Here is a 27518-nt window from a genome sequence, read left to right on the forward strand (position 1 = left end):
ATTAGGCCAAGGCTTCAAGACCCCCTCCACACACCCTAATTAAGGGCGGCTGGTAGCAGGCCTCTTCCCCACCCAAACACTGGGTTGGTCCCTGCCCACTTCTCTAAGAGAGAAATGGGAACTCACAACTCTTTAACGTTTGCACCAACGGCTAGATCACGGGTATGTTTTGCCACAATATCATCTGTCTTTAACCGACACTGAAATATTACAGCTCCTCGTATTCCGGCACCCACAGGTTGAACTCGTTCCTTTTCTGCGTGCTGACTTTTGCCCTCTCTCACACCTTTTACCACCTAGGCAGCAGGCCCTAATCTCCAGGGCAGAGACTGAAAAGAGAACAAAAGAAATTCACTATTATGTATATTTACGCTCAGATATATAAAAACTATGCCAGAGAGGAGGAGCGAGCCTGGAGGCGAAGCCCAAATCCCCCGGCCGTGCCGGAGCTCACCCCAGTGACACCACAGCCCCGGAGCCCGGGTGACAAAGCCCCAGCAGGAGCCAGAGGGTCGCCCTCCTGACATCGGCCGCCACCAGAGCTCCTGTGCTTCATCATCCAACAACTGCTCAACACAAAACACGAGGCGGTCCCTTACGTATCTGGGTCCTCTCGGATGCCCACGGGAGTTTACTTACTGCCACAATCAAAACAGCAGCGATGAGAAGCCCGTTCCCAGGCAGCCAAACCCCTCTGGGTCTTGCACCCCTTTACGTGGCTGGCAGCGCCGCCAAGTTAGCCACCGCAAACCCCTCTGAATATTCCCTTCACTTCTCCATAGCCCCAGTTTTCAGCACTTTGTGAGCTGCAGGAGCAGTTCTAGTCTAAGCAAAGCATTTTGAAATATTCAGCGTGAAACAGTAAATCTCCGTGCACCTGAACGGCAGAAATTTAGGATGAAGCGCTTCGCAAGAGCACTCCTTTTAAAGTAAAGTTATTTTTACCGTATTACTGAAGTTATTCCTCATAGCCTTTGAAGGAGATAGAGGCAGTATTTTACAGACTATTTTATGTCATTTAAGGAAATATGACTTTAATTCACAGTTCTGTAGAGGAATGCCAATTTATATCAAGACACTACCTCGAGCAGTTATTTCTTTCCCCCCACACACTCATAGTAAAAGACTTAAAGCTCCCAGGTACTAACAGTTATTGTACAGTAAAATAAAGCTCTTCAAATATATACTGATAGAACCGTCTTCAAATGAAGATGAACCTGAATCTCAAACTCGAAATAAGCAGAAACTGCTCAGAAAAATGAAACTCCAGCGCACAGATTTTAAGCTGAAAGCTCACGGCCACGGCTCGTGACAGCAAGATTAATGGAAGAGCCCAGGGAAACACAGAGTACAAAAGGCATTTCTGCCACGACATTCACCGCCTGATGCGGGTATCATTATGAGCCAGAACATTACACTTCACCGTGTATATTGTCTGCTGTTTAACTTCCTCTTTTCACCATCAGCTTTCTCCCCCGTTTGGCACATAACTGCATTAAGCGGCATACCAAGCTAGTGAAACGTGTCGTGTAAATCTCAATTTCATGTCTTCAGTACCAAAGACGAGCTACATGCCACAGTCCTTCTCTATTAGAGGACAAGCCCTGCTGCAACACACAGAACACCTCTGCTTTACACACACTTGAGCCTCGGGAGCTCCAGGAAGCACCGGCTGTAGATGAGCTGCAGGACAAAGGCACGCGGGTGATCGATGCTCTGCACGTTCTTGAGTTTCCACTAGGAAAGAAGCTGCCAGAAGCAGACCTGATCCTGGAACAATTCGTGTGCCCTCTCACCAGCGTCTTCGGATCACCCCGTAAGCACATCACACACATCTGCCTGTGAGGACACCTCTTAACAACATAGCACTTGAAAGCAGTCCGTTATTAAGACCTGTATCAGCGAGTCAGATCAGAGAGGCAGTCTCCTCACCATCACAGCAGTGAGGCTCGTACTTTTCTGCCACTCTGCCCTAACCATCTCACTGGGATGCTCACAGCTGGACCTGCTAAATTTCAGGCCCCTGCTCTGGAGCAAAGGCGTGTTACAGCACCTGACAGAGAGGCCTCCAGGCCTATTTTTAATACTTTGATTTTGTTTAACTCTTGTTCCTTAAAACTGACGCTGCAACTCTCCGGTTGACGTGAAAACAAAGCGCACGCTCTCATACACACCTGTGCCAAGAGAAACACCAACATCACGAACTTCAAACCAACTACTTACATTTGGCAAAATTATGACCGGTGCTATCAAGCTCACCACAAACAGCTAAGTAACCTCCCACCCTGCACACCAAAGCGTAGAGCAGACGTTAATTACTAAGAAGCTTTGTTTAGGGCTGACTGGCATCAATCGCCAACCACCGGCACTATTTAGGGGGAGTCTCCACCAAGACACGCGCGCCCACCTTTAGGAGAGAATGGAGAAGTCGGCACGCGGTATCCCTTGATGAGCTCCAGCCAGGAAATAACGCTAATTGAAGTGAACTTTACTCCAAGTTACTGAGAAACAGGCTCACTAAGTAGGATTCGGCGTTACTAACGGCTGTGGTGTTCGCAGGAAGAGGGAGACTGACGAAGAGGGTGGCAGTCCCTCTCGGACAGCCTGTGTGCGCGTATAGGTGAGAGCGTCTTTGTATCTACCTCTGTCAATCCTGTAGTAGCGGAAACTCGCCCTGCTCTACAATTCAGAAATAAACACTCTCAAGTTGAGGAGATTTTATTAGAAAAGGCAATGATGTGACTCGTTCCAGCATCTGTTTTTAAATACTCATCCAGTGACATTTCTTTCCGTTAGAAAAACTTCCAGATCGCTAAGGAGAAACACCTAAATGGCATCGGCAAAGACTTCTGCCATTGCTGGTCACCTCAGAAGAAAACCTCGAGATCAGAGAATCACAGGAGCTCAGCTACTTCCTCACAGCATCTCCCTAGTGGCAAGAACCCATGGACATCAGATATGCCACAACTCTGCCTCCTGGTTAAATACAGGCTATCCTCTTTGACAACTACAGTATCTTCCCAAAGTATTATGGTATTGTGAAAAAATCATTAATACTGAACTTCCTTCCAAACTGCTCATCTATGATTTGGAGTTGAGGCAATCTATAACAACAGCTATTCCTACATCCAACTTCGAACCCTGAGATTTCAAAGCTGAGCGGGGGGAGGAACAAGGCTCAAACAGCCTCCAGGTGCCCACAGCCACCCAGGCAAGCGGGGAACGGGGCCAAGGTCTCACACCCCAGCACGGCGCCCACCCGAGGCACCACCACGAGTCTTTTTTCGCTCAGTAATCCTTCACAACACAAACTGGTCTTCCCCAGGATACGGCAAGCACCATACGGGGCCTCCCCAGCTACACGGCAGTACCTGAAGGCAGTAAGAGCCACATCCCTTCTATTTTACCTCAGCCCAACGAGCTCCCCAAGGGCCCAGCAGCGCTTGTCCCGGTCAGTGACTTCCACAACAAGCTCCCGGAGCAGCCAAGCTCACCGGGACTTTGCTCAGCAGCTCCGGGCACTTCTTTCACCCCCGGTTCTTTACTCACAGAGCGAAGGACTCCAGGGGGCCCCTCAGAACGACACGCTCAGAGCTCGTGCTGCACCCCTGGAACGAAAATACGCCCCACACGCGCGCCCAGCAGCGCCCCGAGCCCCGTCAGGCTGCGGCACGAGGTGACGGCACCCGCAGGGAGCGCGGCCCCGAAGAAACCGGGTCCCGGCCCCCACCTCCCCCCAGAGGCCGTCCCTCAGGCCCGCCGCCCCCCCCCCGGGATCACCACACGGCGGGGCCCTCCCGGTCCCTGCCGTCCCCCCCCAAGCCCCGCGGCCCGGCCCGGGGGCAGCGCAGCCCGCGGGGCCGTGGCCATGGCAACGCGGCCGGGCCCTGGGCCCCGCTCCGGGCCTGAGGCCGAGCCCCCCCCCTCAGCAGGGCGCTGCGGGCCGCACGGAGCGCCCGGCCCCGGCGGGGCGGCACAGCCCGGGACGGGGCATCCCCCCCCCGGCCCTGCCCGCAGCCGGCCCCCACCCCCCCCCGGCGGCCCCGGCCTTACCGGAGCGGCGGCGGCGGGCGGCGGTTTGAGCGCAGCGCCTTCCTGGGCGGCGGGCAGGCAGCGGCAGCGCAGCGCCGAGCGCATCGAGGCCGCCAGGCAGCGCCGCCGAGCGCCGAGCTCGGGATGCGGCGGGCTCCGGCCCCTGGGGGGGCAGAGGGGAGGGGGGGGGGGAGCGACACCGGAGGGGGGGGGCGCTGCCGGTACCCCGGGACCGGGAGAAGGGCGGGGGGAGCCGCACCGAGCGGGGCCGGGCTGGGATAAGGGGGGCCGGGGGGGGCCGGGCGGGCGGCAGCGGCGCTGCCCCGTCGCGGGCATGAGGCACCCGGAGGGGCGGGGGGCGGCCGGTGCCCCGGTGCCCCCCCCAAAGACTGCGGGGCCGAGGGGGCTTCGGGGGCCGCGGAGGGACCGGGGGCAGCGGCAGCACCGGGGGCAGCCCCGGGACCTGCCCGTATCCAGCCCCCCGCAACGAATGCGGCCCCCCTGGGCGCGCCGCGGGGCCGGGGCAGCGCCGGGGGCACGGCGGGGGCTCGGCCGCCCTGCCCGGGGCTCCGCAGCCGGGGGGGGCCCCGCCGCCGGCCCGTCCCCGTTGGCACCGGGGCGAGGTGTCACCGGCGGGGCCGCCCCGCCGCTGCCCGCCCCCGTTGTGCGGCCCCGGGGGCGCTGGGAACGGAGGCAAAGTGGGGTCGGGGCCCGCCGAGGCGGGGAGGGGGGTCCGGGGGGGGTTGTGGGGGGGGTGGGGGCACCGCGTCCTGCCCCGGCCCCGCCGTGTCAGCCCCGCGGAGGTCAGCCGGGGGGAATCGATGCCCGGGCGGGAGTTAAACAACCGTGAATAATTTATTGGGGTTCTACGGAAGGTGCAAAAAGGGATGAGTGCCGTCAACGAAAGTACCGCTCTGACGGGGTCTGGGCAACAAAGGGAAAACAGCGTTAGCGGCAAACGGCGGGATTCGCCCCAGCCTCATGCCCCCGTTCGCCGGATGAGAAAACGTTCGGGCGCCGGCCGTGCCTGTCCCTGGCCGCGCGCCCCTCAGTGCTCCGCCGGAGCCGGGCGTCCACGGAGGAACTTTCGCCGTTCCCCCGGTGCTGGGCTCGGCCGGGGGCGCTGCGGGGGTCCCGGCCCCTTCCCGGCCCCCGCTCCCCGCGGAGCCCCGCAGCGGGGCGGTGTGCGGGTGCGGGGTGCGGGTGCGGAGCCTGCGCGCCCCCCGCCGCCTCCCGCCGTGGCCACTCCCCTGCAGCTCCGGCCCCTCTCTCCGCGCCGCGCTCGCCCGGGACCTCGCGGCGGGCCCGCGCTTAATTAAATTAATTAGGGGCGCCGAGCGCGGCGGGCGGGCGGGCGGGCGGACCGGCGGCGCCCTGGCCGCAGTGCCCCGCGGCGGGCGGGCGGGCGGCGCGGCCGGGCGGCGGAGAAGGGCTGCATTCAGAGCTCCGAGGGGAGGTAATTCGCCGGGAACAAGGGGCAGGCGTTGCAAAGTATAAATAGTGCCACTTCAATCGCCGCGTCGCTATCAGACCCCGAGAGCTGGCGCGGAGAGCCGCCCCGGCCCTGCACGTCGGGCGGCGCGGCACGGCTCGGAGCGGCACGGCTCGGAGCGGCACGGCACGGCACGGCACGGCTCGGCACGGCGCAGCGCTGCTCGGCTCGGCACGGCTCGGCACGGCCGGGGGCGCCGCCGCCACCCCGCCCCGTGGATGCCCGCCCGGGGGGGCGGCACGGCGAGCCGGGGCAGCGCGCCCCTGAGCCGCGGCCATGGAGGAGCTGACGGCGTTCGTCTCCAAGTCGTTTGACCCCAAGGCGAAGGAGAAGAAGGAGCTGATCACCTACCGCGAGGTGCTGGAGAGCGGCCCCCTGCGCGGCGCCGCCGGCCCCCGGGAGCCCGGCGGCCCCGCGGCGGAGCCGGGCCGCGACGAGGCGGGCAGCCCCGCGGGGCGGGCGGGCGGCGGGCGGACCCCGCCGCGGGAGCCCGACGCCGCCGCCGCCGAGAGAGCCGCCGAGGCGGCCACCCCCAAGCTCAGCGACGGTAACGGCGGCACCGCGGGCGCCCCTTCCTCCGCGGCCCTCCGCCCTTCCCTCCCCTGCCCGCCTTCCCCTTTCCCCCGTCGGGGCGCTGCCGTTCCCCCGGCCGACGCGGCGGCCGCGGCACCGCCGGCCTCCGGCAGGCGTTCGCCGGTTCCCGCGGCTTCCCCAAATCGCGGCCGGCGCAGAAGTTTGCGTTAAAATCTTGCAACGAGCCTTTAACTCGCGCACCGCCCGACCCGCTCCTCCGGGGCGCCCGGAACGAAAACCGGGCCCCCGGGGGCTGCCCCGTCCCCCCTCGCGGGTACCGGCGGCGGGGCGGTGCGGGGCGGTGCGGGGCCGGGGGCTCCCCGCATCGGTGCCCCTGCGGTTCGGCCGCGGTGCCGGTGCCCGGGAGCGGCGGGGAGGCAGCGGCCGTCCGAGTCCGTCCGCGCCGCTGCGCGGGGCCCCCGCCGTGCGCTGCCGCCCTTTTGTTCGGTTTTTGTTTTGTTCCGAGCGCCGGGATGCCCGGCAGCATCTCCGGAAACGGCTCGGCGACAAATTTCTGCCAACGAGCCCGGCGAGCCGGGAGCCGCGGCCGGCGCGGGGTCGGCGGCAGCCCCGCGGCGCGCAGGAGCCGCGCAGATCCCGCGCACGGAGCCCCGCGCACGGAGCCCCCGGTGCCGAGGAGCGGCCCCGGGGCGCGCAGCCACCGGCACCGGACCCGCGGCCACGAAGCCCCCCGGACCCCCCCCCCCCCCCCCGCGGGGAGCCTTTCTCGCCCTCCCGGGGCGCGGAGGGGCCGCGGGGCGCAGCCGCGACCTGTTGCTGCGCTTCCCCGGGCGGGCGGCGCCGGGGCCGGGCTGCGGGAGGAGGCGAGCGGAGCGCGGAGCCCCGAGCCCGGAGCCGAGCGGCCGGGCCCGGTACGGCAGCGGCCGAGGCGGGCCTAGCAGGGCCCCGGAGCTCAGGCCCGGCTCCCGGCTCGGCTCCGGGCCCGGCAGGAGGCCGGCCGCGGGCTGACCGCTCGTGTCGTGCCCAGTCTCCCCAGAGCTGAAGGAGCGCAAGGAGGATGCGAAAGCGATGGAAGACGAAGGGCAGACGAAAATCAAGCAGCGGCGGAGCCGGACCAATTTCACCCTGGAGCAGCTGAACGAGCTGGAAAGGCTTTTCGACGAGACCCACTACCCGGACGCCTTCATGCGGGAGGAGCTGAGCCAGCGGCTGGGGCTGTCCGAGGCCAGGGTGCAGGTAGCTCCGTGCGGGGCCGGGGGGGCTCGGGGCTGAGCCGCGGGGACCCCCGGGCTCGGGGGGGGGGGGGTGGGCTCCGCACCCCGCTCCGCACCCGCTCGGGCTCCCCGCGGGGCTGCGCTCCCCCGCTAGCGCCGGGCTGCGAGGCGGCTGCGGCTCTTTAAGTTTATCGGTGCGGCGGCCGGAGGGTGAATTAGGAAGCGCCGGGTGCGGGCATTTATTGCCCGGCTCTGGTCGCGGTCCTTAAGGCGCCGGGGAAGCAGCGGGGCCGCGCACGGGCCGGCTTTGTTCGCCTTGCTGCCGGGCAGGGGCCGGGAAGCAAAGCGCGATGTGCGGAGCGGAGCCGCGGCTCCCTGGGGCTGCAGCTGCGAGCCCAGCCCCGGGCGGCCCCCGGAGCGCTCAAAAATCCGCTCCTGGGCTCGCTCCTGCGACTGCTCCGGGCTGGAATAAAGAGCAAGGCTCGGGCTTCGCCCGGCCGGGGAGGAAGGTAACTTCTGAAATTAGAACAAATGTAACTGCCCCGGTGTATTTCCGTTCTAATAATAAAAGAAGAGAAAATGATGGTCATTATTTGTTCGAACACATGGAGTAGTTTTAGGCCCCTAACATCTGCAGCTGCTAGAAAGTCCTGCTGTAACAGATACTCCCCCTCAATCTTTGTGCTTGTAGGCCACCATCTGCACCAAACTATGCGCGCGATCCTTGTGGGGTTTCCCTGCATCTTGCAGTGGGGTAAGGCCAGAAACAGAGCAGTCACTTTGAACCGAAAAAAGTAATAACGAGCAGCTTTTGTCATCGCAGCCTGGCAAAAAAGGAGCCTTCTTTTCCGCTCTTCCCCTCTCCCCTCGTTGCGTTTTGTTTTGTTTTCTTTTTTTTTCCCTTTCCGGCCGAGGCAGCCACCTATTTATGCCGAACAAATCCGCGCAAAACCGAAGCCGGAGCCGCTCGGCTCCGGCCCCGCGGGGAGCCCCGGGCGGGGGGCGGCTCCGGGGGCTGCTCCCCGCTGCCGTCGGGTCCCTCGGGAGCAGGCAGCGGGGTGCCGGCGCTGGGCCCCGCAGCTGCACCCTTCGGAAATCGCCGCGTTTGTTTCCACGGGAGGCTGCGGGCGAGCGTGGCTGTCGGGCAGCTTTTCCCTGGCCTGGAGTAAATGACAGGGCAGGGGAAATTCGCATTTATATTTGTCTCTGCGAGCGAGACCTCAAAAAAAGGAGGTGTATATATATGCACATATATTTTTTTTAATTTTATTTTTGTTCTGGCCGCGGGGAAAGGCTCGGTCGGCGGCTGCGGCTCCGAGAGGCAGCGCGGCGGGGCTGCCTGCGAGCAGCAGCGGCTGCAGCCGCTGCCCTGCCCGCTCCGAGCGAGCACAACTTCGTGCTGGAAATGTGGCTCAGCGATTTCGTCCCCGGTGTTAAACGCGTGTTCGCGGCTAACGCGCAGCCTTTTCTCTGGAAGCAAATTAGATTATCATGATAATGAGACAATTATTCCGCTTCTGCGCTACACTCCGGTGCACAGAGGAACGGGGAAATTCTAAACTTCTTCGTAGCGCAGCTTTTATGGCAGTAATTACCACCAGCACCCCCCACAAAAAAAAGGGGGACTCGTTAAACACTTCGGTTTTAGTTTTTCTTGAAGGTGAAGCGAATTGATATCACGGGCTGTTAATGAGCGCCTTCTTGCAGCGCCTAAACCCGGTACCGCGAGCTGGGGTTAGGTAGCGGGGGGCGACTCCGGTCCTGCTGCCCTGATGTGGAAAGGCGAGACCGGGGCTGAGAAAGCCCTTTATGGGCGAGGAGCCCCCTGCCCCGCGTGCCCCGTTAGGGCTCCCCCCCCCCGCCGGGCTCCCCTTTGTCTCGGCGGTGCTTTGGGCTCTGCGTTTTGGGGCGATTTCTCTCGCTCCCGCGGCGCGGCGTGACGCCGGCCCCCCTTTTCCCCGCAGGTCTGGTTCCAGAACAGGCGAGCCAAATGCCGAAAGCAAGAAAACCAGCTCCACAAAGGTAGGGGGGCCGGCAGCGCGCCGCGGGTGGGTGGGCCACGCGTGGGGGCGGCAGCGCTGACCGCCTGCCCTCGCCCCGCAGGGGTGCTGATCGGCGCCGCCAGCCAGTTCGAAGCCTGCCGGGTGGCCCCGTACGTGAACGTGGGCGCGCTGAGGATGCCCTTCCAGCAGGCAAGGGGGCGCGGGGGCGCGCGTGGGGATGGGGATGGGGTCGGGGATGGGGTCGTGGTCGGGGGTGGGGATGGGGTTGGGGATGAAGATGGGGATGGGGATGGGGATGGGGATGGGGATGGGGATGGGGATGGGGATGGGGATGGGGATGGGGATGAAGATGGGGATGGGGATGGGGATGAAGATGGAGATGGGGATGGGGATGGGGATGAAGATGGATGGGGATGGGGATGGGGATGAAGATGGGGATGGGGATGGGGATGGGGATGAAGATGGGGATGGGGATGGGGATGGGGATGGGGATGAAGATGGAGATGGAGATGGGGTCAGGGATGGGGACAGAGATGGGGATGGGGATGAGGATGAGGACGGAGATAGGGATGGGGTCAGGGATGGGGATGGGTCCGGGGTCAGGGATAGGGATGGAGATGGGGATGAAGATGGGGATGGGGATGGGGATGGGTCCGGGTCTGGGGTCTCCGCTGCCACGGGCGCCCGTGTCCCCGCAGGTTCAGGCGCAGCTGCAGCTGGACAGCGCCGTGGCCCACGCCCACCACCACCTCCACCCGCACCTGGCCCACGCGCCCTACATGATGTTCCCCGCGCCCCCCTTCGGGCTGCCGCTGGCCACGCTGGCCGAGTCCGCCTCCGCCGCCTCCGTGGTGGCCGCCGCCGCCGCCGCCAAGACCACCAGCAAGAACTCGAGCATCGCCGACCTCCGGCTGAAGGCCAAGAAGCACGCCGCAGCCCTGGGGCTGTGACCGGGGCAGCGGCCGGCTCGCTTCGGCCCTCCGGAGGGGAGCAAAGCTGCAGCCGAACGGCGACGAGAAGGGGGGAGAGGAGAGACTGACGGGAGATATATACTTATTTAAAGAATTAGACGAACTAAGACGCGCAGCTGGGAAGTTCACAGGTTTTGAAACTGACCTTTTTCTGCGAAGTTCACTTTAATACGAGAAATTTGATAAGAGAGGCGGGCCTCCTTTCACGTTGCATCAGATACTTGAGTTTAACAACCACGTCGGGAATAGCGACAGAAAGAAGAGAGAACGACGACGACGAAGAAAGAAAGAAAGAAAGAAAGAAAAAAAAAACGGAAGAGAGAGAGAGACAATGATTTCTCTGCGAATTTTTAATGGGAAACTGTCCGGGATACTTCCTCCAGCAGCATTCCGGGTTGCATGTATTTGTATTTCATTGATGGAGTCCTTTGATTCACTTGCACTTCACCCTCATCTTTAGTAGAAAAAAACAAAACAAACAAACGTGGCTGGGTTCTTTCGCTTTTAATCTTGGAGGGAAGCAGAAAGAGAGGGAGATCAAGCGCTGCCTTTTCCACTCTTAAATCTTTGCTGGTCGTTCGCTGTCCCACCTCTGAAATGAAAGGGAGCGGAAAGCGTCAGGAGCGCGGCGTGTGCCTCCCTCGCTGGGTCCCTCTTGTCCTGAGGGCAAAAAGAAAAAAAAAAGAAAAAAAAAGAAAGAAAGAAAGAAAGAAAAGGGAAGAAAGTATTTAATTCCCAGCCGCCACTTCACACAACGGCCAATTCCAATAAGAGGTACTGGGTACATGTAAAATATGTTGATACACACGAACAAAGTTTATTTTGGCTATAACTCGTGAATTGATAGTTGACTGTCAAACATTTACATTTTATCTCATAAAGGTGTATCTATTCATGTAATCTTGTGATTTATTTTATGATTTTTGTTTGATTTGGAAGACGTATAGCTATTTAACCTGGGGTACCTCGAGGGGTGGCTGCTCTCCCAGCTGGCCACCGGCCCCTCCTGCTCCTTGCCGGGAACGAGGGAAAGCTCTTCTGCGCGAACTTTGGTATGGACGGGCTTTGTATCTATTTGTTCTCCATGAAAACGAAATTATTTATATTGACCATATTTTTTCTAGTGTATTTTAAGTTATTTAAAAAAGAAAAAAAAAAAGATGCTGTTATTTCATTACATTTGTTGTCAGTACAATATATTTTGTTTCGCTCAGGTTTGCTTCACCTTTTGTCAATCCGTTTCCGACGTCGCAAATTTCGATAAGTGCCAAGTAATGAATTTTAGACACTTTGCGGTCTCTTTGGGCCGGGGAGGGCGAGGTGCCGCTGCTCCAGCCCCCGGAGCCCCCCGCTCTCCCTGCCGCCGAGCCCGCCCCCCGCCGCGGTTTCGGTAGGAAGCGGGCCGGTGGAAGTGACTTAGCAATTGTGTCTTTGCAAGTTCTGTCAAGTTCCCTCAGGTAATAAAATCGAGGAAAGTGCACTGGCTCGCAATGATTTCCGCCCTCCCGCAGCGCCCGAGCCCGCACGGAGCCGCCGCCCGCAGCCCCGGGGGGGCCGCGGCTGAGCGCAGCCCCGGCAGGAGCGGGCGCCACGGCGGGGGTGGCGAGGGGAAGGCGCCCGTTGTGAGGGGACGCGACCGCCATGGGGGTCTCTGTGAGGAGAAGGCGCCCGCCACGGTGTCCCTGTGAGGAGAAGGGACCTGCCGCGGGGTCCCTGTGAGGGGACGCGTTCGCCATGGTGTCCCTGTGAGGGGACGTGCCCTCCATGGGGGTCTCTGTGAGGAGAAGGCGCCCGCCATCGTGTCCCTGTGAGGAGAAGGGACCTGCCGCGGGGTCCCTGTCAGGGGACGAGCCCGCCATGGGGGTCTCTGTGTGGAGAAGGCGCCCGCCGTGGAGCCCCCGTGAGGAGAAGGCACCCGCCGCGGTGTCCCCGTGAGGGGCCGCTCCCGCCGCGCCGCTCGCTGCGGGATGGCGCCCGCCCCGCTGCCCCGTGAGGAGCCGGCGCCCGCCGCCGTTCCCCCGCGCCCAGCCCCGTGAGGGGACCCCGGCTCGGCTCGGCAAGGGAAGGAGCGATCTCGGCGGAGAAGGGCTCCCTCCATCCCTCGGGCCGGGCTCTCGGCGGGGGCTGCCAGCGGGCGGGGAGAGACCCGGCCGCGGGAGCAGCGGGCAGACAGCTCGGGCGTCTGTCTGCTGCCGGCGGGCGGGCGGGATAGATTATACGCTGGGTAAAAAAACCAGCTTTATTCAAACAAAACTAAGATCCTGCTAATTATAAAGTCAATAAAACTAACGGTGGTGTCGATTGATCCGTGAATAAAGAAGTTAATTAATATGTGCGCGAGTTGCTAATATCGCAGCCCGGTCACCGTGGCCCCGCCGCCGGCACCTGAAGCACAGCCTCGGGTGCTCCCGGTCTGTCCCGAATAAATTCACCACACGGTCCCTGCCTGAAACACAACTGGGCTAAATACAGCTGCCGAGGGGTCCTGTGCAGGTTGTGGGTGTGCGTAACGCTAACCGTGATGGATACGTACAATGTGGATTTCCAATCTTTACAATATGCTCAGATATTGGCGTGTCTGTCCTCAAGATGATTGTAATAAAAAACATGAAAAATGTACTTTCATCATAACAGAGAAAGATGATTGGACGGTATAAGAGAACTGTGTATTTTTTAGCACAGCTGTGATTAAAATAAAATACTCTTAACAGGATATTTTTGGACAGGAATACTGACATTCCTGGTTTCCTTGGGCTGGAATACCTAATAAGTCTATAGGCCTACAGAAGTTGGCCAGAACTCTCCTGTTTCTATTTTATTTCTCAGAGTGTCTGAACTTATATAAAAAAAATGTAGGTTTCATTAAATTTAATTATGGATATTTCATGGGCCAGCCAATGCATATACAATATATGCTTTCTGTAGATAAAATTTTAGCATGGGATTTATGTGGAGATGTACTGGCATGAGAAGGGGATTTAGAGAAGAGATCAAATAAATCATGTAGGAAGGAGTAAACACCTGTTTCTGTCCTCCTAGAGCCCATCGCGTGTTCACAGCATGAACGTATGCGGATTCTTACCCAGTGAAGTAGCAGTTTCCACATTTTGCTCGCTCCCCGCAGTAACACACAGTTAGGTGAGCACCGCGATGGCAGCCAGATGTCTCACACAAAACTCAGAGCCCACCGCGCTAACTCCTATCACAGCCCTCAGCTCTCGATACAGGAACGCTTACAAGAAGAAAAGAAGACAGAAAAATGCTCTTTTCCAGGGCGAACAGTACTGTTTTTAAAAAGCACATAAAGCTGTGCTAAACACCGTGTATGAAATTCTTCTGTCTAATCTTGTTCATCAGCAGCTCGGCTTTGCTGCAGGCAGAGCTGGTAACCGGCACACTTAAACTTGCCCTTCGGAAAAGCAGCAGCAGAGCTATCGAGCATACGTGGGTCCGGCCGAGGGCTCGCAGCAGCGCGGCCGTGTGAGTACGGCAGCCCTGCGAGCAAGCTGCAGCCGAATGCTCAAGGAATAAATAATGTGTTTTGTGTAGCGGCATACACTGTGCTAACTCCTGCCCAGTAAATACTGATACTTGTCCAACTTTGTGGCTGTTCCCCTTTTGTTTGCTCTTTAATTCTCTATTTCTCAGTTTCTGAGCCTCTTCATCCTAGCTGCAAAGTAACAACAAGTGAAAGTGCACCTTAAAGGTCATCTATTCTGTATATTAAAAAAAACACAACAGATCTGTTTCACTTCTGCGTTTTTGGGTTGTGCGACAAAGTCCTGAAAGGGACTGGAAAAATTGAGCTCTTTTTCAGCCTTTCCTATACTTAAGCTGCAACTGCCCCTGGTTTTGAGAGAGGATCTGATAAGCGTTTTCAGAAACGTGGGTTGTCACTGCTCAGGACTTCAATGAGTGGCCAGGTCTTCTCTCCAGATGCTCTTTGGGCAATTAAGTTGGTGTGAATGAAGAAAATTCTGAGAATTTTCTACACCATGAACCTTACTAGTCTGGTTGCACAGCATACAGGGTTTTAGCTTTTAGATGCATTTACACTCTTTTGCCAGTCCTTACTCACTTTGCTGACCGGACAAAAGCTAAATTGCTGATGGAAAAACGAGCAGAGCCCTTGCTGCCCATCATCTTTTTACGTTATAGCAGCATGCCTTCTTTTGTCAAAGAGAAGCAGCCAGTCCCCATCTGGAGGCTGATTTTTGCTTTTGGCTGCCAGGTGCAGGCGAAGGCTCCTGAAGCACCGCTTCACCTGGCCCGTGCTGCCGGGGATGAAGGCTGCAGCACTCTGACTGCCGTGCTCGTGAGGTGGCACCCATGCTTTGCACCGACACGCGGCTCTTCCTTTGTGATGCAGGAGGCAGCCTCTTTCCAGCAATAGTGTTTTAAACTCATACGAGAAACTAAACTTTACTTAGAGGGGAGGGAAGGCAGAAGAACAAGGAAGGAAAAGCTGCTGCTTTGCTCCAGCAACTAGTGCTGTATAACCTGCCTTCTTCGGTGGTCTCAGTAAGGAGGTAATCTGGATTGGTGCTGCTGTCCTTTTTTCTGTCGCCCTGGCCACAAGTTGCTTGCTCATTCTGCAAGATAATGGAGAAAAATATGTACCCAAATGAGATCTGCAGCACATTTTGCAAGACTTTACTTAACCCTTCTGTGTTAAACTTTTAAATACTGCACCTCTGAAATATGTTTGAGAAAACATTTTCCTTCACACACACACAAAAAACTTTTATAGCTTTTGCACATGAGATGTGCTGTTCATTAAATATTCTTGGGACACTAGCTGTCTCCTTTTACATGGGTAAAAATCATCCAGGGAATAACACCAGTTCCAAATTCTGCAACTGGGTGGTACAAAATGCATTCATTTGCAAAATACAAGGAAATTTGAAGTTAGCAGCAGCCAAAGCCATCCTGAAAGCACCAAGGGTACAGATCCACGCTGGTAAAATAGTCCCAGAATAGTCTAATCTTTCGTAAACATCTTCCTTGAGTTAATTAAGAGAAGAAGGAAGATAGTTTTGATAACACATTAAGAAAACCCAGCTGCACCCCAGCTCAGGCTGGCACTCACTGTGTTGCAGGTTAACCCCCACGTCAGTGCTCCCTGCTCAGCTTTCCCACCATGACCCACCATGTACCTGGCAGGTACAACCCATGCAGCTGGGTGACCACGGGCTCCGCCATCAGGCGCCTGCTCTTTCTCCCTGGTGTTTTGCTCTCTGAAAATGTCCCCCTCGATTCTGCACCTCCGGACAAGGCAGCAAGAAGACACAAGCTAGTCAACCATTGCTTCCCTCTGACAAAGCGCCCAGTGTTTGCTGACGTCCCGCCTCCATGATTTGGATGCACACTTCAGTAGCGTCCACCACACCTCTACTATCGCTCAAGCTCTCTGGGTTTGCATCAAGTGATCTCGCGTCGCTGGGAGCTGCTAAATGCTGGCAGTTTTGCTGGGGAACTCAGCGGCTGTGTGGTCATACCGATTTCACAGCTCCTGCTCTCCACCAAACCCAAACGTTTTAACTCTCCAGTCACCTGCCTTTGACCTGCGCCTTGGTGCTGCAGTCGCACGCTCCAGCAAGACGTCAACATGTCCTGTGCACTCTGTAACGGGGGGGGACATTTTGTCACTCGTGCTAGTTGGCCACTGCCCTAAGAGGAACGCAGACCCGCTGCATTTTCTTTCCTGGCAGGAGGAGAAGGTCCCACCGCTCACCGATGGTGAGAACCCCAGAAGCAGCCTGTACAAGGTGGCAGAGTTCTCCCACACACGAACTGCTTGTGCTAGAAAGAGGGGGTCCCTGGAGCTCTGCGGGCAGAGCCGGGGTGTCCCCACGGAGAGCTGAGCTGGGCCCGGGATCGCGCCCACATCACGGCAGCTTGCAGGCAGTCAGTGTTAGCAGCAACGCTTACGGGGCTCCGAGCCGTCCTTTCAGTAAATATTTAAGCAGCGGAAACTTGGCTGGTGCTTACCGAGATCGGTTGTTCTGCTGGAAATTAAGATATTGTCTGTGGCCCATTAGCAAATAGCTGCGAATGCTCGGAACATCTTTTACGCCATTCCTTTACTTAACGTGTATACATTATTTATTATGCAGGTTCTCTTTTAAGAAATATTTAGGTTTGGAAGTGTTTTGACATGTGGTAATCTTTAAGAAGAAGGTAAACACACTCTTTTTTAAAGAAAATGTAAATAAAGTATTCCCCAAAATATCTCTCCGAGGTTAAATGCAGGACAATGGAAACCACATGGAAACGCCACTGCTGGCCCCGCGCGCTTCCACCCGCCTGGGTGACCGCAGCAGAAATCCTGCTCGGCTGAGGACCACGGGGCAGAACCGGCAGGAAAAAGAAAACAACGGGCTAACGAATTACCTGGTTTTGATACGTTTTAGATCTCTGGTTTAGAATATTGTAATTAGTTGAGCAGCCGGTAATTAAAGTGAATAGCATTGCTGTAGCTTTTGTCCTTACCGTGGGAAGGAACACAGACTAATTTGTGTGGTTTCTGGCAATTTGGGGGAGATTTTTCTCCCTGCTCAGTACCTGCGGGCGGGCTCTGGGTCCTTCTGCTGCGGATCTGGTGGCACGCGGAGCGGGCCGGGCTCTTACCTGGCGCAGGCGGTGGTGGCGCTGCCTTGCGCTCGCTGCCCGGGGACATTCCTGACCCTCGGTGGGTTTTATCCTTGTTTCGTAGAGCTGACAAACAGCGCCATAATATGAAGCAGACGAACATTTTTACATATGTAATCAGCTTAATTACAGAAATAGTTTACAATATTTTCCTACCTAGGCAGAGCATTTTGTATGAATTTCAGAAGTAATTTAGCCATAGTAATATTTCTAAAGGAAAGATAAACATTTGCAATTCATAAGTTTTATACTCAGATGCAATTAGTTTAGATTAATTTCTAATGGGCTCATTTTGCTTGTAATCAAGGACTTATTTTCCAGGGCCGGGGAAGTGACTGAATTTTCTCTCAGAGCTTTCTTTCATAACATCTGTACTGAGACTTCTCGGTTAAACAATGGAAAGGCAGAATTTACAGAGTGTCAGTTCCCTGCTCTGCTCATGGAAAAAGATGAATTAAGCCTTCTGTTAGAAATGGAACATATATACTTCAAAACAATTGTTATTAGCCATGATACGTCCAGGGTCAGGCTAACTTATGGATGATGTATTCCCAGGAGTAATTCATCTTTATGGCTATTTAAAGTGTGAATGCATTTAAAAACTTTCAAGCTTTTGCATCAGTTTAATGCACGTCCCACTTAGTTTTCAGAAAAAAATGAAAAATTAACATTCACCAGGGGTTGCATTTGTTTTTTTTAACTATTTCCTGTGCGCTCATTGTTTGTTACCACAGAGGAACATGTGGTGGTTCAGCATACCTCAAGTGCTGTCAATAAGGAAATGGTAAATTTGGTCTTGTCTAATTTCAGAAGACTTGAAGCAATAGCTTGCAGATACACGGATTAACGTTAGGGGCTCAGGCATGCAAAGATAATGACTAGAGCAGAAAGAAGAATTTTAGTTTTGCCTTTGGTAATCATAAACGCCACATGTTTTAAAAAAGTTTCCCCTTTCATATTTTAACAGATATAGAATTGGGATAGCCATAATTTAAATAAGGAATTGGATTTACCTAAACTTAAAGAAAACATAAAGAAACTCTTAAAGCTGTCCTCGACCCGCACCGGATTCCTATGTGCTGGGCTCTCTCGTGCCCATGGGGCACCCACGGGACCTGGTGTCAGCAGAGCCACCTCGGGCTGGGGAAGCAGCCTTTAGTTTTAAGCAGCTAACTTCTCCACGCACTGCTTAGTTCCCCAAAGTTCTCAATAAAGCTAAGAAAAGCTTTGAAAAGAAAAAAAAAAATCACACTTAATACCTCCAGGCTGCTGGGCATCACTGTGCCGGGGCTTAGCCAGGAAGGCCAAGGTGCGTTCTGCAGCCAGGGTCAGCCCCCGGCGTGGCACCAAGCCCACGGAGCTACGGCTCTGCCCTCTGCACGGGGAGCTGTCCCCGTGCAGACACGGCCCTCCGAAGCATCGTTTTTGCAGCTTCACGTCTCCTCTGGAGGAAGCTGGAAGGAAGGGCACGAGCCAGGCTGTCCAGAAGAGGTGCTGCGAAATGGAAGAGGAAAATTTCGGGTTTGCGCTCAGAAGAAATGCATTCCCCGCAAACCGCGTTTTTCCTTGATTTCTTCAGTACGGCTATTGAGCAAGCACAACCTTGTTTAGCTTAAAAGATCTAAGAAAATTATAGCCTAGGGCTCTTGGCTGGTGTCTGAGTGTTTCTCTTGTCATTGAAGTCCCGGAGAACAGTTTAAGACCAAATGTCCATCGCAACTCCCTCGCTCAGCACTACAGACAGCTTGCCCTGGGACACCGAGGAAGGCATCAAATGCGGACAGGCTCCGGCGCGGGCTCGCGTTAAAAACGCACACAACTATTGAACACGGCTCCAGCCCAGCGGCAGCGAGCTTGTCGCACTGCTTGTTTACAAGCGGCCACAAGTACGACTGTGAAAAGCATCGAGTCTCTGTGAAATTAGACCGGATCAGACGTATAAACAAACTGGAAACACCTCTTTGAAGCAAACTGCAGTTGAACCCCGAATTACAACGTTCTGGCCATAGCTGAAATAATTAATCCTATAAAGCAATCTCCTTATCTGTGTGTGCAGGGACAGGGCAGGCACCCGGCCGCTGCTCGGGGCCGCGTGTATGCAACACGTGGCAGGGAAGCGGAGCCTGAAGCAGCAGAAGAGCGAGGAGAAAAGGCAAAATGCCCGGAGAGGAAGGCAGATGCGGCGAGAAGCGTGGCCTGGTCATGGTGACTGCCGAGGGGAGCAGGAACTGTGAACAAAACAGAAGGGCTTTCTGCCCAGCGGGCTGTGCTTGGTGAAACTGCACTCGGTGCACTGGGTGTAAACAAGCAGCGGTGTGTTCATGGTAGGCTTTACCCACTCATCAATTTTTCCCAAATTAAACAACCCAAAAGAGCCTGGGCAGTAAGTAGCTATGGCACACAGGCTAGCAGTGCTTCCCCTCGGGCCAGATCTGCTCTTACAACAGCGTGAATTCAGAAGGCAAAGAGTGGGAGGGCATATCCACAGTTTGGCCCTTGAAGCGTCATTATCTCGTGCACATTTGTGTCCCAACAGAAAGACCGGCATCACAGAGTATACCCAGGAAATTAAATTTTCGTATACCCATTAATCCATCATCCATTAATGGCCACTGTCTCCACAATCCCCAGTGGCAGGGAAGCCAAAACGCCTTCAGGGCTGCTGGAGGCTCCCCTTGCTGGCGGAGGCAGGGGGAGCACCCCCTGGGCGAGGCACGGGATGGCCGGGCTCCTCACTCAACGGGCTTCTGCCCTCCTGGGAACGGGGCCACTGCTGCGTGCAGGGCAGCTCCCGGTGCGGTTGTGGTGCCTCACCCTGCTGGAAGGGCACGCGCGGGAACAAGAAGCAAGGCAGAGGATGAAAAGGCTGGCACTTGTGACTTACCTTTCCCCCCATCTAAGTTTTGCTTAATATTTTTTGCAAGCTGTGTGAATAGCCGGTCTTATCTTGGCTGTGAAAAAACTGCTAATCGTTGAATACAAGCAATGCAAAACAATATTTTTTTATAACTGTCTTTCCTCATTTCACATACAGTTGTGTTTCAAGGGGTTGTGACTGAACGGGAAGTCTAATGAGCAGTACCCTCTGCTGCTGAGATCAGCTGGCATAAATGTAACTTCACAAAGTAGGAGCTTTTTTTTTTCCCCAAGATCCATTTTAAAGAAAGTTTAAATCTAGAAAATGAGTTATTTCTAAGTTCTCGGAATCTGGTGCCCAAAACAAAGAGTTGTTTTAACATCTCCTCGTACAGAACAACATAAGCAGTCCTTCGTACAGCCAGCAGCCGAATCCCAGTGAAACTCGCCCCGGCCACATCCAGAACCCTGCACCCCTTTCCCCACCCGTCACCCTGCAGCAAGCGAGCACCGGGCTCGCGAGCACACCAAAGCCAGCGCCCACCGCGCACGTAACCCTGCAGCACTGCAACGTGTGCGCGGGAGGACTGCGGGATCAGGCCACGTCCCCCAGCTGAATCGAAACTCTCCCTCGTTCATAAGACACCCCCCGCTTGACAGATTTGATGTAACGTTAACGGTATTTAATAAAGTATCTCTAGATTGAAAAATACTGGTTCAATATCGCAGAGAGGAAAGGCTGACTAATCTGATTACATTTCTATGATCACTTTTATAAGCATTTTTATAGGATTTATTGTTGGGACTCAAACAAATTGGGCTGTCAGAAAAAACAACAGCCACAACACCTTCTTACGGAGGGCTACTACGTGGCTGATTTTAGCTGATATTGTTTTCGTGCTCCAATGAGAACAGAGCAAATTACTGACAATCTTTGTGTAATATTGGGTTGATCTTTAAAACATGTACTTCAGCGGGTGTTTGTCTTTTCTCGTGTCTGCTGTCTGCGAAGGCTTTAGTAAACACGGATATCTGTGGGAATACTGACCACAACAGCATATTTTATTTGTTGAAAATCAGTTTCGTATTGTAATAAAGTATATTTGCTGTGGCAGCCTGTTTTTTTCCTGAGACTGATTTATACCTGTCCAGACAGCCAAAGAAAAATGTCTTAAGACTTAAATGCAAAATTCTATTATCCTAAGTATTGTCTCCCAAATTCGTATAGTGAACTGTCTTTGAATTTCTAGATTAAAACTGAACCCTGATTAATTTAAAGTAACAAAGAAACAACAGGAAAGCCTTGTGCTGTGCTACCACCCGGCAAACAGAGAGGGAATGGCCCGGCGTGGCCAAGGGCCCGCAGCCAGCCGAGGAGGTGGGGTGGGCTGGAGCCACGCAGGGTCCCCTGGCCGGCCTGATAGGGCGAGAAGGGAAGGCTCCAGTGAGAACATCGTGGAAACCTTCTTCCTAAGCAGTCTTCTTGAAGATATTTCTACAAGTCTATAATCAGGCGCTCAGCTGGCCTCCGCAGCCAGGCTCTGTGATGAGCAGCAGATCTGCCAAACACAACAGCGGGAGGTGGACGCGGGGGCATTTACGGATGGACACAAGGATGGGAAGGAGACAGAGGCAGGGGGAAACTGAAGGAACAAATGAAAAGCAAGAAATGACTAAGTTTTGGAAACATTCCTTTATATATATATTCTCTGGCAGACCATTAACTTTCTGAAGATACTTTCTTCTTATATCTGTCTGACCAAGACCCATTTCTCAGCTATTGCCGATTTTTCCCACTGAGATAGCGCTATTTATACCAGATTTTGGTTGAGCTTGTAGCTGGCAGCTTAGCAAGCTGGACTCACACCACACTGACCGGTCGTGGGTGCAGCTCGGTTGCTGCCAGTTCGACTCTTCCAGCCGCGACTCACCCAGAAGCAGCAGAGGACCTGTGCATCGCGCCCAGCCTCCCGTCTCCAGCGCCGCCCAGACCTCAGCGCTTCTCCCTTCTGCTCTTCCAGCCCCATGGCCGTGTCACAGCTGGCAGGAGGGAGCTCTTCCCATGCCCCAGCCTGCTGAGGATTCTCTTCAGGTGCAGTTCAGGTGAATTGTCCCTGCAGCACAGAGCTTGTCCACGTGCTCTCCCCTGCTGCACACCCCCAGAGGAGCCTCCAACCCCAGTGATGAGCCCCAAATGCACCCAGCAAGCACACCCAGCAGTCTCTCTCCCCCCACCTGCCACCTTGCCTCACCTTCCTGGGATTTAAATACATCCCCTGCCCCTCCCTGTCTCTCTGAGTGATTTCAGGTGTGGGAACCATTTCGGAGTGCCCATGGGGAGAGGTTCCTGCACCCAACGATCACCGCAGCGCAGCAGCAGGGCTCTGCTGCTTCCCTAAGCAAGGGATCACACATGCAAGAAAAGCAACAAGGGTCAATTATACACTAAAACCAGGAAAACATTACAAGTATGAGCCTGGACACGACCTATATTAACTGCCAATATTTGGCACCCATGTTTTGTTTTTTTTTCCTTTTTTTTTTTTTTTCCTTTATCTTATTTGTAACGAAGGCGATATGGGAAAAACAAGTGGTGGAAAAGAGTGATTCATGCAGGACGCCTTCTTTAAAAAAAGGGTCCTCACAACCTGTTTATTTATTTTTTTCTTGTTGTTTTTTTCTAATTTTTTTTAGTATAATCCAGTCTCTTCTAATTATTTTAGATATGACCAGACACTTTTTTTTTTTTCTGATTTAGAATGGATTTTAAACAGTTATAAATATAATTTTCTCTTAGCAAACTTAATGAGTCCCTAAAGCGGCTCCAGATGCCAGACAAGTACATACGCAACATTCCTACTGGAGGAATAACTTTTGATATTTAATCAAAAGAAACAAGTTTAACAAACAACACACTAATATATGAAAAGATAACAGTGAGGGGGAAAAAAAAAAGGGGACTATAAAATCTAGATAAAACTTTTCCAAAGTGCAAAGAGGGTTTTACGAACTAACCACCAGTAAGACTCAAAAATTGAACCTGAAGAAGTAAGAAATGAAATATTTGAGAAGACAGAAATGGAGGGAGGAGGAAATAGAAAAGAATAAAAAGAGGTAGCAGACAAATGGGAACTTAAAATGTGAAGAAGAAAAGAAGAAAATCAAAAGAAATATCAAAAAAGGATACTTTAGACAAGACAAGAATAATAAATTGGGTTGTATGAGAAAAAGTGCCAGAAATCCCACGAGTTCCAATACTCTAAAGAAAACAAAACCTTGAAAATACACAGGAAAAAAGAGAAAATATGAAAAACCTCATTTTCTATTAATTGTGTTCCCCTTCAAATGACACGTTTCTGTGCTGGAAAAAACAACAACTGTAATTAGATTATTGTTTACAGCGGGTTATTACTCAACTGTTTCCTATTTAGACTGTCTCTATTTGATCTAATTCTGTCAAACCTTACAGTGAAGCTGCTGAGTTGTTACCTGAAAATAAAGACTTAATCGTGTGAATGTATTTGGAACAAAAATTCTCATTATAGCACCATTTTTCCTAAAGGCCTTGTGCGATAGAAGTGTGATTAAGCAAGACTCAGGCTGCAGCTCTACAGCCTATAGCCAATAATAATATATTGACTTTTACGTGGTGAGGGTTTCTTGACCTTGAGTAGCTTGGGCATTGTTGTAGTAATCACCAGGAATTTCATGTTCAGTGCAGTGCCAAGAGATACAAACAATACAAGTGATTAAATACAGTCCGCATATCAATACACAAAAATAAAGTCGGATTCATTATATAGGTTGTCGATAATTTGCTGACCTCACAGAAGAGCAAATTCCTGCCCTTTTGCAGCAAGGAACACTGAGGAATTATCATGAAAAACAGAGGAGAGATTAGCTAGACCTAAAGAATTGCAAGAATACACCAAACAAGCAAGTGGAAAATGTTGCGTGTAGACATTGTTAGAGAAGAAAATTATTTTATTATCATGTGTTTTAAACAACTGGGTTACCACACTTTTCATGCTATGGCACTGTTGGATTAGACGCTAAAATCTGATTTTAACTTTCTTTTAAATGTTCTTCTGTTCCTTTCACTTCAGGGTTTCGGGCTGTGCAAAACTGCCATTTGTTTTACCACGTTCTTGGCTTCCAGTGTTTCTTCTAACTGCTCTGCAATTATAATAGATCACTAATAGACCGTACCATTGATAAACTTCCTCGTTAAGAAGAACCTAGAACAAAAAATGATACTGGTTCTTTAAAAGTTTATCCCTATGGCACCATCATGTAAGCATACATATGGGACAGTAAAAATGGAAGACGACACATTAAATGACATTATTATAAAATGCAATACTCTTGGAATGATCCCTTATTAAATTAGGCTCTATGATCTGAGATGAATTTCCCCGATCCCTAATCCATCACTAGAGAAATATTAAAAGATAGGTCTCAACTGGTATTAGAATCGCACTCAGTCTCTACTTTCATTATTTTGAATTAGGGTGCTACTGGGGGGAAGCCTCTTAATGAGAATTAGAGTGATTCACTGGCCTTCTTTTGGATTTTGACAAGTAAAATATTAACTCTTCAGTCACAGCTGTCGGAATTAAAATACTTGGCAGCCACAGATGCACAAATTAAATTGGCCTTTATGTTTCCATATTGCTGACCTCCTTAGAGGCAAAAACATCAAACCCAACAATAACAGAAAACCCACAGTATGTCATTTCTTGGAAGAAAATATATTTATTGAAGTTTTGATATTTGTTTCAGTTTTAAACACATAATTGAACAAATACAGAACAGTTTTACAAAAGGCTATTATTTTAATTTTGCATTCTGTAAAACTTCAGCTACAAATCAGTTACTCCAAACCATTAATCAGGCAATAAAATAATAAATGAAGTTATTTCAGGGATTTCTTAACTGTTCAAACCAACATAAATCAGATTTACGTGCGGTGCATCAGTGAAAACATCTTAATGGCTTTGACTGGCATTTTTTAGGGTTGTTTTTCTGAAAATAATAGATTCTCCTTCTTAGAAACGATATATGAAAATGCATAATTATTACAGAAGCACAAGACTTCTTATTAACGGGTCTCCAGTTTCTAACAGCAAAACAGGTTGAAGCTTAACAGCATTAAGAAGCCTCCTTTCTGATCTTTTCCCCTCCTTTTTAATTTACTGCTTTTGTAATGGCGGTGGAATTTCAATTAGTCTTAATTAAGTGTGTCTCAATTAAGTGTATTTCAATTATAATAAATGTTTCCAAAGCGGAACTTGTAACACGGTCAAAGTCTCATGCAAGGAGCTGATGCAGAAGAGGCGTTTTTTAAGGCTGCCCTAAGACACACGGCCCCGTTGGGCCCAGGCGAGCGCCGGGGCTGCTGCTCCCCTCCTGTCCCCCGGTCACCTCCAGCCCTCGCCCCCTCCGTAACGATCCCTCATCGATCCCAACTTTTGACTGGTCGAGCACGGCTCGGAGCTGGACGTTGATGAATGCGTACTCACCATTTTACCCTTCGCATCCAATACCGCGATGAACTCCCAAGATCCGTGGCGTGGTTTCACGGGGAGGCCGTGGGTGTTGCGAGCACCCAGGGGTGCTGGGGGCGGCCTCCCCACGATGAATTTTGGCTATGGGCGCACATGATTTTTGGGGGAGGCTCTTTTTGCACCAAGGTGGTTGCAAAACTTAATCTGCACGTATTTTTTTACAATGCTCGCTTTTGTTTTCACATGCTGAACGGAGAGATTGTAACGCTGACATAATGAATATTTTAAATGAGGAAGTAAGGTTTGCTCTCCAATTTCTGTTTTTCCGTCATTTCACTTAGGGATAGACAAAAACGCACCCAGAGAGGGGCTGTGGGAAGCCCCTGCTGGATGGAGCTGGAGGTGGCCAGGTGGCCCTGGTGGCCGGGATGGCCTTGGATGCTGACACCCAGCCCCTCGACACCCCAGGGATGGGTTTTTGGGGTGCACGGCCACCCCGGCGCATCCCAGATCTGCTCTGCGCAATTTTATCCCTTTCATCACACCACCCCGACTGTGTCATTCACTCGCCGCGTTTGTCGGCCAGCTCTTCCTCTCTCCCTCCTCACCTTCACCGCCCGACTCCCGCCCAGCCCTTCTCCTCGGCGCCGAGCCCCCCTCGCCCCTCGCGGGTGGGACAGGGGCTGCCCCCTGCGCTCCTCCGGTGGCTTCTGGAGCCAGCCCCGCCGTGTCGGGGCCGTGGCATTATGCAGGGGGACCGCGGGCGCTGCCGGCTCCGCCTGTGAATTAGTTCTGCACAGAACCACTTAATACATCTCTCCCAGAATTAAATGTGCGCGCAGAGCTGCCATAGGGCAAGCCACCAGGTGGTTTAATTTCTTTTTTAGAAGACATTAGCAGAACTCGATAAAGGGTCAAGTAATTTCATCCAAGTTGCCACTAGTTAGTTAAGAGAAAGCGACAGGACTGCGGACTGACATTGTTACATTTCCGCAAATATATTTTATAAAACGGGAGTTTAAAATTTCATTTTTTTTTGCAGAAAGAGTGATTGCCCGAGGAACGCTTCTTAGCTTTAAAAGATTACCTCGCCGGTAGCTAAATAGGGCGTTTTGATTAATATTTGCTATTTGGCGAGCGGGCTGAGCCCTGAAATGAGATGGTTACTTTTTCGACAGGAGTGACTTCGGTGCGGGGCGCGCGCGGCTCCCCGGGCGGCGGCGCGGGCAGTAATTCCAGCGAATTGTGAGCGGACAGTGAGCCCGCGGGGAGCGCTGGCAATCATGGCGGAAACAATGTTTACATCGATCAGCTGTCACGGTGATTTATGGCTTCATTTTGCTGTAATGGAGAATTAGTGGAAAGATTATCAGCGACTCAACACTTTGGCTTGTTACCCATGTCCAGACGAGCAATTTGTCTCCCTGAAGCAGTGAAATACTTGTGACAGCTCCAACACTTGCCCTAATTCAATCAAGAGAAAATGTTGGAATTAATTTGTTACAAGAAAATTTAAATATGTTCAGCAAACAGTAACCGCAGAGCAGAAGGCTGATTTATTGTGCTCGGCAAGATATCGATCCGCTTCGATCTGGCCCATGTTGAGGTTTTAATGTGTAATAATTTCCAATTTAAAGCTCCTTTTCAAGATCACGGGTTTAAAGAGAGGGCAGGCTAGGTCTCAAGACCTGATTAGGAGCCTGTTGCAATGGCTTTGTCAAAAGCCTGTTTGAATGTAAATTCATAGTTATCTTTTGCACTATCTTTAATATTCTTGACATGGATTTTATTGTGTGTCAAACCTCAGGCCAGCTGCCTGCCACAACCATTAATGAAACATCTTAGGAAATAAATCTCAGTCTTTATACAATATTTTTAAAAACCTGAAACATTAGATGTCAGCGAGGAAGGTTTAACAGCATCCTTTTTTTTTTTTTCTCTCCACTCAGTAAACCATCAGAGACATAGCAGTTTTACAGCTAGCCTACACAATTAGATTGAATTATCGTGTAAATGCTATTATGCCATAAGCTTAAATTCCAAAGTCTTCATGAATATTTTAGGGAGGTGTACAAATCTGTTATCTTCATTGAGACTGTGACAGGTTATTCCACCATACCTATATAAAATTTTTAAGGTTCTCATTATTAAAATGCTCTTCCTTAATGCCCGTAGGAAACATTTTCTCCATCTCAAGACGGTGGCCAGGCCGTTAGAAACTTGGAAATGAGAATTTGAGGCCGGAGAGAAGCCAGGAT

At 52.9% G+C, this 27518-nt stretch overlaps 3 protein-coding genes across 11 annotated transcripts in view; 1 reads left to right on the forward strand and 2 right to left on the reverse strand.

Moving 5' to 3' along the window:
- RSRC1 (arginine and serine rich coiled-coil 1) overlaps nucleotides 1-4178 on the reverse strand; it is a 145184-nt gene extending 141006 nt beyond the window's left edge. For 2 of the 4 annotated variants that reach the window (XM_083848076.1, XM_083848072.1), the window contains exon 1: nucleotides 4054-4178. The gene's annotated coding sequence lies outside the window, so the exon portion shown is untranslated. Of the gene's footprint in view, nucleotides 1-126; nucleotides 2348-3407; nucleotides 3725-4053 lie in introns of those variants that run through there. The other 2 variants (XM_083848074.1, XM_083848073.1) reach the window with 2 other exon arrangements.
- A 1318-nt stretch (nucleotides 4179-5496) lies between these two features.
- SHOX2 (SHOX homeobox 2) lies at nucleotides 5497-11141 on the forward strand. Its single transcript, XM_083848077.1, has 5 exons — nucleotides 5497-6071; nucleotides 7086-7294; nucleotides 9237-9294; nucleotides 9376-9464; nucleotides 9974-11141. The coding sequence occupies exons 1-5, from the start codon at nucleotides 5801-5803 to the stop codon at nucleotides 10223-10225; spliced, it is 879 nt and encodes a 292-aa protein (XP_083704203.1). The 5' UTR covers nucleotides 5497-5800; the 3' UTR covers nucleotides 10226-11141.
- A 1671-nt stretch (nucleotides 11142-12812) lies between these two features.
- LOC310903963 (uncharacterized protein) lies at nucleotides 12813-22012 on the reverse strand. 6 transcript variants are annotated; one of them, XM_083848080.1, is made up of 5 exons: nucleotides 21685-22012; nucleotides 18157-18391; nucleotides 16877-16963; nucleotides 15403-15504; nucleotides 12813-14838 (listed from the first exon to the last, which is right to left on the reverse strand). In XM_083848080.1, the coding sequence occupies exons 1-5, from the start codon at nucleotides 21778-21780 to the stop codon at nucleotides 14834-14836; spliced, it is 525 nt and encodes a 174-aa protein (XP_083704206.1). In that variant the 5' UTR covers nucleotides 21781-22012; the 3' UTR covers nucleotides 12813-14833. The 6 variants fall into 6 exon arrangements, with proteins under 6 accessions (XP_083704206.1, XP_083704205.1, XP_083704209.1 ...); XM_083848079.1 differs by having other exon boundaries at nucleotides 15403-15510; XM_083848083.1 differs by lacking the exon at nucleotides 15403-15504.
- Nucleotides 22013-27518: the final 5506 nt, after the last annotated feature.

Source organism: Anser anser, assembly GCF_964211835.1.
Source record: "Anser anser genome assembly, chromosome: 9".
NCBI classification, from domain to species: Eukaryota; Metazoa; Chordata; class Aves; order Anseriformes; family Anatidae; genus Anser; species Anser anser.